This window comes from Myotis davidii, unplaced genomic scaffold (genome assembly GCF_000327345.1).
Source record: "Myotis davidii unplaced genomic scaffold, ASM32734v1 scaffold900, whole genome shotgun sequence".
Classification (NCBI taxonomy): Eukaryota; Metazoa; Chordata; class Mammalia; order Chiroptera; family Vespertilionidae; genus Myotis; species Myotis davidii.
In genome coordinates, this window is record NW_006295185.1 from 220,461 (window position 1) to 239,264 (window position 18,804).

Here is an 18,804-nt window from a genome sequence, read left to right on the forward strand (position 1 = left end):
GAGAATAACCAGGTTCCAAGTAATACTGACCAGTGGACAGAGTAGTGACCTGGAGCTGAGAAGTCCTTGGGCCCCCTCTCCTGGATCCATTTCCCAAGAGAGGTCAGAATTAAGGAGTGGGTGTATGTAATCAACTTGGATTACACAGAAAAAAGGACCAACATCCTATATAATTAAAGCCTAATATGCAAATCAATGAATGGCTGAAAGACCTGCAGAGGGACTGGTTGGTGGGGGGGGGCAGGGCGGGGCCCGTGAGTGGGTGGTGCCAGGCCAGCCATGGCGGGTGCCAGTGCCCCCCCCCCCACTTGCCCAGGTGGTCAACCCACAGAGGGAGTAGACCAGCGGTGGCAGGGCCAGTGCCAGGCCAGCCAGGGTGGGTGCAAGTGGGGGCCTCCTAATTGCCCCGCTGGTCACCCCACAGATCAGCCCTGATCTCTGGCCAGGCCTAGGGACCCTACCTGTGCAAGAATTTCATGCATCAGGCCTCTAGTATCCATACATTGTTTTGTTTTCTTCTTCTTAAAAGAGCAACTTGTCCTTGAAACACCTCTGACAAGAGGACATGGACATTAAATAACTTCAGCCAAGGTCATGAAAGGGAGAGAGAATAAGCCTGGGAGTTAATGAAAGATGTGTGGGGGAGAAAAATTCATTCCAAGAGAGTTGCCTCCCATCTAAAGAAAACCTGGCATTAAGATCTGATAAATGGAATTAGAGGCAGCTCAAGAATTACTCAGCTCAGTTCCCACTACCCAGGGTTCATGGAGAATAGCAGGCCCTAAACAACAACAAAAAAACAAAACCAAAAATGAAACAAAAAACAGCTAACAAGTTTAGGTTTCCTTTATCAGGCAGGTCTTCCTATTCCCTAGAGACAAACTAAACAACAGAGTAGCTGAGATAGCCACTGTCCAGAGTCTAGGATGGAGACCTACAATATCTATGCCTATGCATTGACCAGGATACCTAATTTTGCCATCTCAAACCACTATAGAGTGAGGACTTTGGGTTTGGCTAATTTATTTTAAATATATTTTTATTGATTTCAGAGAGGAAGGGAGAGGAAGAGAGATAGAAACATCAATGATGAGACAGAATCACTGATTGGCTGTCTTCTGCATGCCCCCTACTGGCATGTGCCCTGAGCGAAAATGGAACCGTGACCTCTTAGTTCATAGGTCAATGCTCAACCACTGTGCTGTGCTGAGAGAAGTGGTTGGCTGTCCTTACCTGACTGCTCTGTGGCAGATTTCGGGTTATCTTGTGCAGATGCTTTTGCAAAGACACCAACCGTGGGCAAACTACTGTCCACAAGACCAATAGCTTCATAGCCAACATCAGGGCCCAAATCACTCCTAAGGAAGAAGAGAGAAGAGGTTGCTCTGTGATGGGACTGTAAAGAATGACACAGTAGAACATATTCTCTGAGACACCATGCTTTTATGCCAACCAAGGAACTTGCTATGTGTGACAATGAGAGTAATGCCAAATTGATCTATCTCCTGCTAGGGCACTTGGGAACAATTGTGAAAAAGCACGGTTCTCCCAAGCAACTTTTATTTTCCTTAAGAAGCCATTAGCCCAGTGATGGCGAACCTGTGACATGCGTGTCAGAGGTGACACGCGAACTCATTATTTTGCTTGCTTTTTCTTTGTTAAATGGCATTTAAATGTATAAAATAAATATCAAAAATATGTCTTTGTTTTACTGTGGTTGCAAATATCAAAAAGTTTCTATATGTGACACGGCACCAGAGTTAAGTTAGGGTTTTTCAAAATGCTGACACGCCGAGCTCTAAAGGTTCGCCATCACTGCATTATACTATCACATATCCACACAACATTCTACACTTTCTTCAATTTACTCATGCTTTTATCCCATACCACATTTGGGGAGTGATGGGTTCCCACATTTACTATTCACTACCTTTCTTTAACTCATCCTAAGACTGCCTTTTAGAAGTTTTGAAGAGTGATCCATATTTATGGAATTCGGAATCAGGAATATTTCATTAACTGACAGTTTTCCATCTTTACCTCCATTTTTCAAGGCCAGAATGCTTTCTATAAAGGGGTTCCTTCACCTAGTTGGTCATTTTAACTGTTCTTCTTGGAAAGTTTCCCTATCACCATTGTATGGTTCTTAATATGCTAGAACTTCACAGAATATTTGCAGCACAGACACACCATGGTGTGTAATCATCTAGGGTACTTAAGCTGTTCTGTTTCTGGACCTCTACATTTTATCTTCTTGGCCACAGCTCATTGGACTGGTGCCTTCAGGGAACAGTCTACAATGACTTCTTGTTTTCTGTTCCTGGGACCTAGCTGATAATTGTATATCTGTGGACTATTTTGTTCCTAACTGCATTATCTTATATGTATTGACCCTGAAATCCATCTGTTATGTGTTTGTTGCCCACTCAGAAAACTGGGTGTGATCATCTTAAAATGTATTCTCTCAGCTGAGAATTTCCCTTAGAGGTTTCTGAAACCTTGAAGTTTCTTAAGTATCCCATCTTTCAAATCAACAGGATGAGAGTGTGCCAAACAAGGCCTGCCCCAGTATTCAGGAATGTCCATTGGTAAATTTTTGCTACCCAGAGAACTATCTATATACATCTGACTTTGAACTCTTTATCTTAAGGGTTACAGATGAGTAGGCTGCCTTTTTTGTCAGCCTGTTAGGCTCATTAGAGTTAGCAGCAAAGAACAAATTAAAATATACTGCTGTCTATACCTAAACAGTACACTTTTGTACCACCTACTGTTTGAATTCTGAGCTATTTTAATAGGAAGTGCAAATGCCCTCTCCATTCATTCACATAGTCTAAGCTATGCCAAATGGGGCCCTTTTACCAGAAGGCTGATCTGGAGTAGAATGTGTGGACATGAGAAGGAATCCCCCCAACCCGCCCCATATAAAGCTAACTGACCCACAAGGAAACCAAACCATAACTCTGGTTCCATTAATTCTGTGTTCTAACCGGTTGAGTCCTCAAGGCACAGAACTATTACCAGAACATTGACTGATGCCAGTATGGCTTAGCAGCTCCAGTCATATTTTCTCCAGCCAATCTTCCGCTCACAACAGCATGATCATGGTGCTCTACCCGCCTCCTACCCAATTTTATATCATAGAAGCATGCAGCATCTCCTGCCTTTGGAGACAAATACATTATATGAGCACATGATTAAAAAGAAAAAGCAAGTTAAAGACAGAACATAAACTTTTGGGGTTCAAAAATGCTTGTGACATCAACTAATTAATAGTTCTATCTATAAGCCAGAATCATATATACACTATCAAAAATAGCTGAAATTCCATTTTTAAAAACTATTCTATGTTTCCATGAAGCTATCTTAAACCTTCTATGCTCTAGCACATACCTATTTCTTCTCATTCTGCCCTTAACAGAGGCAGAATCTACACTAATAAAAGAGAAACATGCAAATTTGTGTCACTCTGCTAAGCCCACCAGCCAGAGTGACTATGAAAATTAACCCAACAAAGATGGCAGTTAATTTGCGTACACAGGCGTGGAGCGAAGACTGAAGGCTCCGGCCAGAGTGAAGACTGAAGACTGAAGACGTAAGACTGAAGACTGAAGAGGCTTGGCCGAACCAAAGGCCTGGGTCCCGGGTGCTGGAGGAAAACCGGTGCCAGCATCCAGGGGAAGGAAGGCCTATTGCGCGAATCTTCGTGCAATGGGCTTCTAGTATTTAATAACCGCAATTTGCAGAATATTTTTTCCTATGTGTGGAAGCCAGTTTTTAGATGTGACTGCCTCTTACCTAGAAATCTTTTCGAAGATAAGATTTTTTTTTTTGTTATTTGGTATTCATTCATTTATTCAACAAATATTTATGGAATCTTTCTTCTCTACAAAACATTATACTGTCTGGGTTGCTGAGACAAACCTGGCAGAGACCTTGTCCACAAGGAGTGTATAACCTAGTTGAGGAAGGTACAGCATTGCTCCTCACAATGCAAACAAGAAATGTGCCATGTGAGAGGTACAAATCAAGTGAGCTCAGTGTTTCACAGATGGAGAACCCTTGGCTGGAGGTAAACGAGGCCAATTTCATAAAGCAGGTGGTATATGAACTCTCTAATGTTTGCTCACCTTTGTGGCTATTCAGATTCCCCCAAAGACTTCCCTAAAAACCAACACATGGACAATAGTGGAATAAATTATGAAATCCACTTAATGGAATTATGTAGTCATTAATCTGTTTACAGAATCTGAATCAATATAGAAAATACATTAAAATGTTAGAAGAATATAAATATTAACACATAGTATGCTGCCATGACCATCTATGACAAAAAAACTATGCACAAGAAAATGAAGGGAAGGAAATATACACACACAAAAAAACATACATGGTGGGGATGGGCTAGAAGAGATCAATGGGGGAAAAAGGGGGACATATGTAATACTTTCAACAATAAAGATTAAAAAATAAAAAATAAACGGATAATAAACAACAAACAAACAAAACCTATACAACACAAACAGTGGTTGTTGCAGGTGATTTTTCCCTTTCTCCTACTTGTCTGTCTTCTACATTGAGTGTGTTTTTCTTCTATACCAAGTTAAAAAAAAAAAACTAGTATACTTTATCTTTTTTTTTTAAAAAAAAGCTTGAAGGGAAAACACCTTTTAATGTTCCTATGTCCTCTGCTGTAGAGTCCATAATCAAACACAATACATTTGTATTGATCTAACAATGGGGAAATTACCTCATGGTTCCTACATACTATAGTCTTGTTTGTGCCACAACAGATTTTTAAAAACAGCTAAAAATAGTTCTCAAAAAAAAATGAAATTGGAGTAATTTTCCTTTCTAGAGAATGTCATCAAATTGCCTCATTCTCCATTCCCTGGACTCATGCTCAGGCAAAGGGAACAGCAGATCACTCTGAAAGCCATGCACACGCCTGCCAGGGTGATGCCAATGGCTGCTGCCAACAGTACTGGAAGAGCTCTAGTTCTGTAGGTATGCACACTGTTCATTTCCTTCTCCACTAGTTTGCAGCATGAGACCATACCTGTTCTTGTAAAGCAAGCAGTTCATAAGTATCTGTTCTCTACTCTTGGCCTCCAAATACTCTGATCCTATTGTGGTAAGCTACTAATGAGCTTTAACACCCCACCAGGCAGACTTGCTGCTAGGCTGGGGACAAGGAACCATGCCTGGTCTTGCTGTAGCATACTTACCACCCAGATGTTAGAGCGTGCTTGGAGCTCTGCATTTACCCGGAAGCCACCAAAATCTGAGTCTATTTCTAGTCCACCAGTTTTAGCCAACTCAACATTGGGCTCTAAGCCCACAGCAGCCACTATGTGGTCAGTTTCTACCTGAGGGGAAAGAGAAATAATTTGGTTATCAGTTTCCATGTATGCCTATGGACATAGCAACTGCATGTGATGTCATTAAGAACTGGGGGTTTACAAAAAAAATCATTGGTTAACTTACCTCTGATAAACAGATTTTATATATATATATATGTACATTTTTTATTGATTTCAGAGAAGAAGGGAGAAAGAGAAAGAGATAAAAACATCAATGATGAGAGAATCATTGACTGGCTACCTCCTGCATGCCCCAAACTGGGGGTCGAACCCACAACCTGGGCACGTGCCCTGACCAGGAATAGAACAATGACCTCCTGGATCATAGGTCAATGCTCAACTACTGAGCCATGCCGGCTGGGCTCTGGTAAACATATTTTAAGTTCTATTTCATAAAGTCCCCCTGTCCACATATCCCATATTACTTGAAGATAAATCTGTCACCCTAGTCAGGTCTCAAAAAATCTGTGATGTGATAGGAAGGGGCAATGGGAAAGTGGGTCACAGGTGTTTACTCTGGCTCTCACCATTCTTATTTTAATGCATGGACAGTTCATTCAGAAAATCATGACAGTTTAGTGGTGGCTGCCAAGAAAACTAATCTGCTGGTATCAAATGAAGGAGTAAGAATGAGGAAAGGGGAGGGAAGGGCTAGAAGGTCTTCTGGCAGCGTGTCTTCCCCTCCTTACCTTCCGGCCATCTTTCAGCTTGATGAGTAACCTGCCACCACTGACTCCAACTGATTGCACAATGGCATTGGGCAGCACCTTCACCCCCTCTGTGAAGGCAAACAAGAACTGAAGCTGAGCCGGTGAGCTTACCAATTTCATGAAAAAATAGGGAAACTGACTAGAGAGAGGCACAATGTCACAAAACTAGTAATCATCAGTATGCAGGCAGCCTTGGAGAGCCACACATAACCTATACTCGTAGTTCATTTTCAGCACTTCCAGGAATTTGGTGCATCAGATTCAGAATCTACATGAACTTGGCTGACTGGAGAATGGTGGAAACATTTCATCTGCCTGGTGATATGGTTTATGTCAAAGGGGTTCCCGAAGAAGCAAACATTGCATTAGGCCTGAATCAAAGGAAAGAGAGACAGCATATGGAAAGAGTCCCTCTACCTCGTCTGACTTTTTCCATGGTCCAATTGCTGAGGTATTCAGGGAGGACCTTTCCCATATTTCCTTTCTCAGGGAAGAGTTGAATCACTTCGGTGCCTGAGGCTTGAGCTGGGAAAAAGAAAAAGAGTAGGTTTAGCAGGAGGCAAAAGCCAGCCCTAAGACTGGAAGAGAAGTAAAGGACCAACAGGCAGGTGGCCATTTAATATGGAAAGGACAATGTTCTGACTCAGGCCAGAGCTCCCATTTGTGGGGCACTGGGGCACGAGGGCATTCACAAAGAAAATACAACAGGTGCCAGAACTGCTGTCCCTGGATGTGACTACATACTCTCAACTCAGCGCACTTGCACCCAGGCCTCACCTCAGGCTTACACAAGTGCCTCGGGACCTCTGAACAGTGAGCACCCCTCTGAGAAGATGCTCTAATTTCACATAGCTTAAGAAAAATGGTTGCCATGAAACATTCAAGACAGAACTCACAGATATATCATGTTGGGAACCACCAGGTATCTGAAGGAAGTTTTTGACTTTTACAGGGAGCAGCAGTTCAAAGATATGTATACTTCTGTAATTTACACTGCCCTTACCATCTTAATAACTCACTTTGCTTAATATTTTATTTCTAAGGAATCTTGGCCTGGAAGCTAGAGGAAAGGAAGCACTGCTTCTTCTTCTTCTTCTTCTTCTTCTTCTTCTTTTTTTTTTTTTTTACCAGAGTATAGTAATCCATTGTGTAGATATACCACAGTTTTTTAATCCACTCATCTGCTGATGGGCACTTAGGCTGTTTCCAAATCTTAGCTATGGTGAATTGTGCTGCTATGAACATAGGGGTGCATATATCCTTTAAAAAAAAAGTAGGGAGAGAGAGCAACCAAAGGTCTTATATGCTAGCATATAGGCCTAACCAATGGACACAGACAACAGGGTGGTGAGGGGGGGGGGGCATGAATGGGGGGGAATGTGGGGATAAGGACACATAAGTAATAACTTAATCAATAACGAAATTTTTTTAAAAAAGAAAGAAAGCACTGCTGCTCGGTTGCTCAAATGGCAGCTTTGTGGTCACTAAAGGATCCCTCATCAGAACTAGTCATGTGATATCAGACCAGAGAAGAAAACTGAGGTCACCCCCAATACTCACCTTTTCTGCCAAGAGCACAGGCCAGTTCACTACCAAGGAAGCCCCCACCGATAACCGTAATCGACTTGACTTCCCGGGAAATCTTCTCTAAGGTTCTAAAGTCTCCAATCTGCAGGATCACACCAGTTTAGTTCATTGATTTCCCAAAGGGCAGAGGATAATACCAGGACATATTTTCTGCTAAATCTCTGACAACAGTAATTTGCACATAAAATCTCCTTGTATAAAGTAGCTCAATTATAGCCCATATGCTATTTTTTAGCATTAGTGTTCTTATTGTAATATCTTTAATATCAAAGAATTATACCGCTTATGGGGGGCATTGGCTTCTCATATAAATAAAGCCTGGAACAATATTTCCAGGAATAGGTTTTATAGCTGAAATGCCTGAGTTTAAAATCTAACTTAGTCATTTATTGCCCAAGTCACCTCACCAAGCCACTCACCCTTCTATGCTTCAGTTACATCTACACTAATAAAAGACAAACATGCAAATTGACCATACCTTCACTATGCCTTAAGCCACGCCCACCAGCCAATCAGAGCAACTATATGCAAATTAACCCAACCAAGATGACAGCTGGCAGTCACGGAGCTGGAGCAAGCAGGAGACTTGGTTGCCCCAATAATGGAGGAAGCCAAGTTTCCCGCCTGCCGGCCAGCTCTGAGCTCCACTCAAAGCAACAACAATTATAGAAGGTAAATAAACCCCAGATACCTGCTTTCAGCCGGCCGTGGCCACCGAGCTGGAGCAAGCAGGAGGCTTGGAGGAAGCCAAGCTTCCCTCCTGCCCACCCTGGCCGGCTCTGAGCTCCTCTTAAGGCTACAAAGTTTCAATTATAGAAGGTAAATAAATCCCAGAATAAAAACAAAAAAAGAAAAAAAAAAGGAGACGCTGGGAGCTTCCGTTGCTGGGGGGTGCTTGGCCAGCCTGAAAATGGCCCTCAGCCCCTCACTCAGACTGGCCAGGCACCCCAGTGGGGAACCCCCACCCTAAAAGGGGTATGGCCAGCCTGCAAACAGCCATCAGCCCCTCACCCAGGCTGGCCAGGCACCCCAGCGGGATACCCACCCTGATCCGGGACACCCTTCAGGGCAAACCAGCCAGCCTCCACCCGTGCACCAGGCCTCTATCCTACATAATAAAAGGGTAATATGCAAATTGACCCTAACAGCAGAATGACTGGGAATGACTGGTCACTATGACACACACTGACCACCAGGTTCCAGATGCTCAATGCAGGAGCTGCCCCCTGGTGGTCAGTGTGCTCCTACAAGGGGAGCTCTGCTCAGCTACAAGCCAGGCTGATGGCTGCCAGTACAGTGGTGGTGGTGGGAGCCTCTCCTGCCTCCTCAGCAGCGCTAAGGATGTCTCACTGCAGCTTAGGCCTGCTCCCCGCTGGCAAGTGGACATCCCTCAAGGGCTCCTGGGCTGCCAGAGGGATGTCTGACTGCCAGCTTAGGCCCAATCCCCCGGGGAGCGGGACTAAGCCAGCAAGTGGTCACCCCTAAGGGGTCCCAGACTGCCAGAGGGCACAGACCGGGCTGAGGGGCATCCCCCCCCGCCCACACACACACACGAGTGCACAAATTTCTGTGCACCGGGCCTCTAGTCTACTATAAAATGAAGAAAATAACTGCAACAGCTGATTTTATGAGAAAAAATAGATGACATGTAAATAAAGCACTTGCTAACACAAAACTGTGTCCATATAAAATGCTTGATAGAAGATAGTTTTATTATTGAATTATCGGTTCTTTATTTGAATGATCAGAATAGGAAACCCCAAGGAAGATAGGTGACTTTCTCAAGGTCACATACTTGTTAGTGTTCTTTTTTTATAATTGGAAGATGAGTTTATTTTTTTAAATATGTTTTTATTGATTTCAGAGAGGAAGAGAGAGGCAGAGAGAAATGAAGAGAATGATTGATCGAGACTGCCTCCTATAAACTTCAATCAGCTGCCTCGGGCACATCCCCTACTGGAGATGGAGCCCGCAACTGGGCATGTGCCCTGAGCTAGAATCCAACGGGTGACCTCTTGGTTCATGGGTTGATGTTAAACCACTGAACCACACCATGTGGGCCTGTTAGTGTTCTTTAACTATATATATGTCACATTTCAGAATAGCCCATATTATTGATGTATATTTTTTTTCTCCAGTGTCACACTCAATCTGACAAAAGTGGTTGTCAACTGGGGGCAGTTTTGCCCCTTCACCCCAGGGGACATTTGGCAATGTCTGGAGATACTTTTGGCTGTCACAACTGGGGATGGGGAGGTGCTGCTTTCTGCTAGTGGGTAGAGTCCAGGGACATTGATAAACATCCTATAATGCAATGGACAGCACCTCACAGCAAATATCAGCCTAAAATGTCAGTAGTGTAAAGGCTGAAAAACCTTATTCTGCCCAGAACTTCAAGGACAGTACAAATCTTTTCAAATATCCATAGGAGTGGCTGGAAATTTTCAGCAGTTTTCATAAAGCAAAGCACAGTGATAAGAAGCAAACCCCCTTGTCTTCTTCACTTAGGTACTCTGAACCTTTCTCTCCAAAGTCTCCACTATTGAACTTGCAATGAAAAATGCCAAGAAGCTCTAAGGAGTTCCAATGACTCAAATGCATCAGGAAAAAAACAACTATGGAAGGGCTGCTGGAAGGAACTATAGCAAGCAATAAAAAAACACCAAATGTATTTTTCTCCTAGGAGCTTAAAACACTTGAGTGAGGTATTTGAGGTGCAGAGAGAGGAAGTGACTTGCTCAAGGCCAAATAACCAGTCAGTAGAAGAGCCCTAAAGAGAACTCGAATCTCCCAGTTCCTGGGTGGGTACTTGGGGACCACAGGATTATGCTACCTCTTCAAAACTGACACAACGAAAGCACTAAAGCAGACAATTACCTTTCTGAAAAGTGTTGTTCTACTCTTCACCTCTGCTCCAGCCCTATCAATGGCAGACAGAGTTCTTGGAGTGCCTCCTGGAAATAAGAGGAAAACCCTTTAGCCCAACAAGCAGGAGCTAGCCCACACTATCCCTCACAAAGGTGGTGCTGTGATGTGTGTGCTCCTGCTGGTGCCACAGCAGCACAACTGGAAAGGAGGCTTTGTTATTGCAACTCCGCTCACAGCAGGCTTTTATTCATTTCCTTTGAGAAGCAGATTTAAGAGTATCTCTTCAAAGGGCCCCGCCCTCCTCGAAGATGGTCACAAGGCCTAACTCTTTGCTTCCCCTTTCTCCTCCACTAGTTTCTCACCAGATAGCATAGCTACTTTTGTTAAAGCAACTGCTTTGGTCTCCTCTCTTGATTTCTTTTTTAAAATATATATTTTTTTATTGATTTCAGAGGAAAAAGGGAGAGGGAGAGAGAAATTGAAATGTCAATGATGAGAGAGAATCATTGATCAGCTGCCTCTTGCATGCCCCACACAGGGATCTGGGATCAAGCCAGCCCCAAACCCGGGCATGTGCCCTGACCAGGAACCACAACCTCCTGGTTCAAAGGCTGATGCTCAACCACTGAGCCACGCAAGCTGGGCTCCTCTCTTGATTTCTGATTAGAACGGGCAATGGAGCCACAAGGCTATAGCACTTTCAGGGTACAAGGCAGAGTGCAGGGGCTAAGCAGGGAGATAAAAAAAAAAAAGCAATCCTCTTTAATACACATCCATGCCTTTTGGGGAAGGAACAGCAAGGATAATCTAGAAATGCTGCTGATGTGATGCCAATAGTTAGCTGTAAGATATAGATACCCACTTCAGAGAGTCTGGGTTTTGGTTTTCTTAAGATTAAGTAATACCTTCTATACTAGAACTTGAATGAGCTATATATCAGAAAGTCATCTCCAGAAATACTCACCTGTTGCAATCAAGCACTTCTCATAGGTTATTTGAGAGCCATCATTAAGTTTCACCATGTTGCCTCTCACATCTAGATGTACTACCTGGTGCAGACACATAGACACACAAAAAGATATAAAGATAAATTAGCTTTAAAACATTTTTATTGAGATATAATTCACTTAACATAAAAGTCACCATTTTAAAGTGTACCATTCAGTGGTTTTTAGTATATTCACAAGGCTGTGCAACCATCACCACTATAATTCCAGATCAATTTCATTGCTCCAAAAAGGAACCCTGTACCTATCGGCCATCAGGCCCAATGGGAAGAATTAGTTCTTGACCTAAGTTGATCAATATTTAAGAAACCATTTCTGGATCATCATTGGCACCAGTTTCTGGTACCCAGTTTCTTCAGGTGGCTCTTATTCCCTAAGCATCCAACCTTAGAGCAAGTCCCTACAGTCTCAAAGTTCCTGCTCAATTTGTGGAGATAAGAAACCAGGAACAGACTTATTTGTTTGGTGCTTTTGAACCCTGATTTCCTTGTCAACTCTCCTACATCATATTCATTTTTACAGGATGCTTTGTACAACTTCTAACCCTCACTACAACTTAGCTGCTTCCCAAGACTGCTCCTTCCTCCCACACTCCTCCCATCACAAGGCCAGGAGGGGTGTTGGCTGCTGCTGCTTCCAAATTTCTGTATTCTCATCCCCCTCTGAGGGACAACTACCTATATCCCTACAAATCACTGTTATCCAGCCACCTCCCAGCCATTCCTCCTCATTCACTGAAGACCTGCAAACCAGGCTCTTCCTTTTCCTGAGTCACATCCAGAATCTTGTTGTTATCTCTTATCCTCTACTTCTACCTCAGATATCCCACTCTTTGGTCACAATTTTCTATCCTTCCAGTTTTCTCTCAGTCCCACTATCATCTATAGTTGCTTTCAATTTTCTCTGCCCAGCAGTCTATTCCATCCCACTGTTCTTCTGCCAGCTCCCTTAATTCCCTTGCACCCTATTCCATCTTATGGTGAAACGCTTGAGCTTTGGAGTCATAGAGACTGGGATTCCAGTCTCTTGCTCTACTCCTTATTAGTGGCGAGACCATTCATTCAAGACATATTCATTAAGCACCTACTATGTGTCAGGCATTGTGCTAAGTGCTGGGGATACAATGGTGAAAAAGATACCTTCCCTTCCTTCAGAGTGTAGCAGCAAAGCAGATGATTTAACAAACACTACAATCAAGTATGAGAAATCAAGTGAGAAATGCTTTGATAAGGGCAGTACAGATCATGCTAGGAACATAACACAGGTGCACCCAATCAAGCTTTCTGGAGGCAATGACATACAGTGGGGCCTTGACTTACGAGTTTAATTCGTTCCGAGACCGAGCTCGTTAAGGAGCTCGTTAAATCAAATTACTCTATCAACTCAATGCAAAAAATCGGCCGAGAAACAGCTGGTATCTCAAACTCCTTAGTCAGGACACTCGTAAGTCAAGGCCCCACTGTACACTGAGATCAGATGGATGAGTAGCTTATTTAGCAGTCTTTGATTTGTCCTAGGTAAGCTCCCTCTTCAGTCCCACCCCACTACTCAACCTTCATACTGATCACTCTCACAAAACCAGCTGGTGGTATCCTAGTTTATTGCAAAAACAAGTGAAGCCATTATATATGATCTTCCTCGGCTTCCCATAAGTTTCCCACCTCCCAACCCCCAAATAAAAACCTTAGTTCCTTTCTTCCAGCTTCTAGGATGAGGTGTCTTTTCTGCTATCTTTCTGTGCCTTTCCCTCCCAGAACCTTCGCCTATTAGTCACCCACTCATCCCCCTACCTCCCCTGACATCTTGGATCTTCAGCCCATTAACATGCTTAAGTCTGACACATCCTAAGAGTCTCACTTTTGATTCTAGGCCCTCCTCAAGTTTCTGTCCAATTGCCACCACTCTTTTCTCATTTAAATCTTTCGAAAGAGTAGTTTATCAACTCTTTCCTAACTTCCCAATGATATCTGTGCCACTAAATCAAATGAGTCATTTCACAATTCTTACCAGATTTCTTTGCTGCAATAACACTGTGGATCACATTCTCCTCCTTGAAACTCTCTCCAACTTCGGTCCCTGTCCTGGGCTCTCCTCATCTTGCCCTTTAACTTATTTCCTAGTCTCCTTAATGGACTCTTCTTCTTAAACCTGCTTCCTACATGTTGGGATCCCAGGGTTCCATCCCTTCCATACTCCTCATACTCCTCCTCTGACTATAGAACTTCTCCATGGGAGACCTCACTCACTTTCATGGTTACAATTTCTACACGTATGTGGATAATTCTTGAATCTCCATCTGAGCCCAGACCCTTCCCCTGAACGTCACAGTCATAGATCCACTCTCACATAACCACCTGATATTCTAGACTTGTACTTTCTGATCTGTCAGTACCTAGCTGCTTATGTTTTCCTACACCAAACACACTTTTTCATACCCTTGTGCCTTTCCTTATGCTGTTCCTTTTTACTTGAATGCTCTTCACTTCACTCTAATCTTGTGAATACCTCTTCATTCCACAGATTTCCTATTCTATAAGACCTTCTCCTCCAGGAAGCCTTCCCTGAAACCATCACTATACTGGGCACATTTCCCAGTAATTCCCACAATATACTGCGCATATATTTCTTTTTTTTTAAATTCCTCATCCAAGAATATGTTTCCATTGATTTTGAGAGAGAGAGAGAGAGAGAGAGAGAAAGAGAGAGAGAGAGAGAGACAGACACTGATCGGTTGCCTCCTGTATGAGCCCTGACTGGGCATCGAACCCGCAACCTTTTGGTGTATGGGATCACGCTCCCACCAACTAAGCCACCTGGCCAGGGCTATTGTGCATCTCTTTCTCATTCTATATCTCTTGTTATGATTATCTGTGTATATTTTTGTCTAATACTGTTAGTCCCTAGGGGGCAAGGGCTTGTGTGTTATTTACACATAGGGGATACTTAATACATAATGTCTCAACATATACTCATCTTCTCTGCCTAATGTCCCTTTATAGAAGTAGGCCTGTCCCTACCACAAGTCCCTCCACTTGTGCTCCGACCTCATCTATTCTGGGCTTTGCTCCTGATAACCATTCTGTTTCTAGTGGAACACCGCCATTAGTTTACAAATGCACTCCAGTACTTCCCATTAACAAAAGTGAAACATAGCACAACAAAACAAACTCTCCCTGTGCCCCACAAATACCTCTAATAATACTGCTCCCATTACTCAGCCACTTACCTTTGTAAAGGCTGACAATATTTTCCATGCTGAAGTTATGCCTGAATTATTTTACTACCGTGAATACACATTTGCCATTTTCTTATCATCAACAATCCCAAAGAAATGTTAGTGTGGAGAAATAGGAAGAAGGAGGAAGGACAGAGATGCTAATCAGGAGAGGGAACAACTTCAGGGTCATGGTCCTCAATGATTTGAACTTCCTGGGGCAGGTAGGTTGGCATGCTACTCTAGGTTCTGGTGCTTTCCCCAAGAAGAAACATTAAGCATTTAGACTGGCACTATTAATCCTAAAATGACTCAATCCTTCTTTGATAAACTACAATGGCAGGAAAGACAAAAATGGTACTGGGAATACAAGTCACCATACTCACTGCCCACACAGGCATATACATGGAGCCTGGCAATGGAAGCAGCCCACTTGCTCACCTTCTTCCCAGTGAGGACAGCCACACCACCATTCTCAATGTGAGGCAGGTCCTGAGCAGAGACATAGAAAGAAGGTGGCTGGAAATATATGCTGTACAGAGAAAAGGGAGAAGATGTTATAAGCACCTGGAACTGCTATCAACTGCCCCCACAAATTTAATAAAATTGTTTCCATCATGAAAAACTTTTAGGAACATTTTCCAACGTAAGTCTCCAGGGCCACCAAAGCTTGGTTGTGACTTACTAGTACATATACAGAGATATTTTAAATCAGTGGTTTTCAACTAGGGGCAATTTTGCCCCTCCCCTGGGCCATTTGGTAATGTCTGAAGACATTTTTGGCTAAAACAGCTTGCGGGGGAGGAATGCTACTAGTATCTAGTGGGTAGAGGCCAAAGATGCTGCTGAACACACAATAGTCCACAGACCTCCCTTACAACAAAGAATTATTCAACCCCAAATGTTAATAGTACAGAGGCTGAGAAATACTGCTCTGGATTTAGGTTCATTTAAAAATTAGAATAAGAGGAGTGCTCTAGGAACTGGTAGTCACACATGCACCCAACGAGCTGTCCGGATGGCACTGGTTGATGGCCAACTGGTCGATGGTCTAGCTCCTGAGATTATTTTGCCTCAAACAGTAGATAGTAACTATGAGATATTAATTAGGGATGGCTAAGATAAGTGGAAGTATGCATTCTGCTTGAGAAAAGAACATTATTGTGATTGTGGGGGTGATAGAGGAAGTAGTTTTATAAAATTAACTCCAATATCAAAGGGATCACTAATGAGAAAAAAATTGGGACCCCAGAAAACTGCATGGTACTTGAATCAAGAGATCCAAGCCATCCTTTAAAAGGAAAAGGCTTGGCCCAGCCAACATGATTCAGTGGTTGAGCATTGACCTATAAACCAGGAGGTCATGGTTCGATTCCCAGTCAGGGCACACGCCCAGGTTGCTGGCTTGGTCCCCAGTAGGAGGCAGCCAATCAATGATTCTCTCTCATCATTGATGTTTCTATTTGTCTCCCTCTCTGAACTCAATAAAAATATATTAAAAAAATAAAAGGAAAAGGCTTGGACCTGCACTTCTAAGTCTCTCGTGTAAACATTTTAATAAAGAGGTTCTTCTCTACCATGTGCCTCCTCCATCCCCACAATCTGGAATGTTTGCTAGAGTGTCAAAGAAAGTGCCATAAAACAGTGTCTTTTCTTGTGCATTTATGGGACATGCTTAAGGCAAGTGTAAGGAAGTGACAATACAGGCCAAGCTAATCATCCCTGGAGAAGTCTAACATAAAAGTCCTATAAATAGGAGCACCTTGGGGTGGGAACCGGGTGGAGGGGAGCTATGGGGGGAAAAAGAGGAACAATTGTAATAATCTGAACAATAAAGATTTAATATAAAAAACAAAACAAAACAAAAAATAGGAGCACTAGTGCTTCAGAGGCCAACATCATACCTTCAATTGTTGGTAGATCTGGTAACAGAATCCAGGACTCCTGCCACTGTAACTTGCTGTCCCTAAGCTGCACCAAGTGCATACCAGAGTGGACTGCAGTGCAGTCATGCCATCCATCCTATGCATTGCACATGTTTCATGCAAAATCCAAACCTACTCCCTGTTTTTAGTTGAAGTTGCTAGTTGGGCCCATTTTACATAAGTGAACACACCTTCTCTCTTTTCCATTCCACTGCCTGAATCGCAGTGTCTTTGTGACATTTGGATCATCTGAAAACCACAGTTCTTTTGAAAGAGGAGGTCGCATGTATGGCAGCTCAGGATCTTCAGATACAATCAGTACCTTTTGACACAAAATAATGATACTTATCAGAACCAAGTCATTTAAGAGGCAGATGTCAAAGTGTTCACATTGACTAAGTGCTTGCAGAGTATACCCTCTGTGACAAACAAAACAATATGTGCCTTACCCTGGCCCCAGGATCCCGAGCCCTGATGGATCTGGCTGCAGCGAACGCAGCAGTGCCTCCACCAATGTGCAGGAATGGAACATGACTTGGTACCCTGACTTGAGCAACTGGCTCTCCTTCTGGAGCTGTAGGCAACAGACCAGACAGGGTGAATTTTCTTAAACTCTCAGATGATTCCTTGCCACTTTAAAACCACCTTGCACTTGTCTCAATCCTTTACATAAAGCTAGCAAAATACTGTATCTACAATTATCTTAATTTCTCAGGATCCTGACTGGACAGGAAAAGCAATTATTCCCTTCATTTCATAAGTGGAAAATACCCCCAAAAAAGAAGTGAATGATTTGGCCAATATCATTCATTGATTACTAGTAAGTCTGTCAGAACTAGAGCCAAGCTTAAATATTTAGCAATTTCTAAAACACCAAGGAGGTTAATTGGGGATTATTATACAATGTTCAAGAATAAGGAGGTGTTATTTACAAAAGCAATGTAAGTCCCCCATCCAGGGTTATGGGGCTTATTATAGGATTAAAACATTTCTCTCTGAAAAAAAGCAAGCCAGTTGTGTGTAATAGAAGTGCTGGCTAGGGCTACATGCTTTAGAAAAACAAAAACATCTTTAACAACTCAAAACTCCAAAAACTCAAGAAACAAAATAGACCTAAAATAATTTCCACATTGAAAAAAGGCCTTTCTCTCTTTTCCAATAATCTTCCTCTCCAAGCTTGCCTTTTTAATATAAAGCTTGCCTTTTAAGAGTCTAATATAAAGAAAAACAACCCCCCTCAAAAAAACAAGGGGAAAAAACACACATACACATACACACAAAAAGAAAAACAACCAATCATGATCCCCACTAACTTTCTTCTCAAACATAAATTCCAGTCAAATACTTTAACAAATCGCTGTCAGGTGTGGGGTAATACCATAGATTCTGGAAGCTTACAATCTCTCAGCATCATCGTGTCAACAAGATAACTGCAAAGCATAGTACCAAACTGTTTACAACTTTCCCTTCATATATTGAGCCTCAAATCATACGTACCAGATAATGCAGCCCTCTTCTGTTTTTCTTCTGGTGTCAGCCCTAATCCTGAAATTCTTTCATTATATCTTTTTTGGTCACTTTTTATAAGCTTGTAGGCCTGTAGATCCAAACACGGAGAAAATTTATTTCATAACAGAACTAGCTCATACCATCAGCAGTTTCATTATTTTCCAATTAAATGAGAAGCTTTTGTCTACCTGAGGTAAGTTCTTCTATGTGAAAGTCACTAAGGCAAATTTATTTTGTTAAGAAATAAAAAATATTGAGTGTGTACAAACTTGGTGTGGAAAGAATACAGGTTAAGCCAGGGGTGGGCAAACTTTTTGACTCGAGGGCCACAATGGGTTCTTAAACTGGACTGGAGGGCCGGAACAAAAGCATGGATGGAGTGTTTGTGTGAACTAATATAAATTCAAAGTAAACATCATTACATAAAAGGGTACGTCTTTTTTTCCAATAGTTTTATTCATTTCAAACGGGCCGGATCCAGCCCGCGGGCCGTAGTTTGCCCACAGCTGGGTTAAGCAGATGAAAATTTTCCAGTTTCAAATTTCCTCAAGGTCTATCTATATGAAGAATTTTCCTCAGACTGTATTTAATTCTGAAGGTATGAAGAAATAAGAAAAACAT

The 18,804-nt window shown here is 42.5% G+C and overlaps 1 protein-coding gene across 2 annotated transcripts in view; it reads right to left on the reverse strand.

Annotated features, from left to right (window-relative positions):
- The window catches only part of AIFM1 (apoptosis inducing factor, mitochondria associated 1), a 35,540-nt gene that overhangs the window by 3,682 nt on the left and 13,054 nt on the right, over positions 1–18,804 (reverse strand). For both annotated transcript variants that reach the window (XM_006769867.2, XM_006769866.2), the window contains exons 3-14: positions 18,172–18,271; positions 17,124–17,248; positions 16,866–16,996; positions 15,191–15,281; positions 11,493–11,577; positions 10,538–10,614; positions 7,634–7,742; positions 6,491–6,598; positions 6,053–6,141; positions 5,229–5,369; positions 3,022–3,164; positions 1,234–1,358 (exon numbers count right to left, since the gene is read on the reverse strand). In XM_006769867.2, the coding sequence (XP_006769930.1) occupies positions 1,234–1,358; positions 3,022–3,164; positions 5,229–5,369; positions 6,053–6,141; positions 6,491–6,598; positions 7,634–7,742; positions 10,538–10,614; positions 11,493–11,577; positions 15,191–15,281; positions 16,866–16,996; positions 17,124–17,248; positions 18,172–18,271 (1,324 nt within the window). The remainder of the gene's footprint in view (positions 1–1,233; positions 1,359–3,021; positions 3,165–5,228; positions 5,370–6,052; positions 6,142–6,490; positions 6,599–7,633; positions 7,743–10,537; positions 10,615–11,492; positions 11,578–15,190; positions 15,282–16,865; positions 16,997–17,123; positions 17,249–18,171; positions 18,272–18,804) is intronic.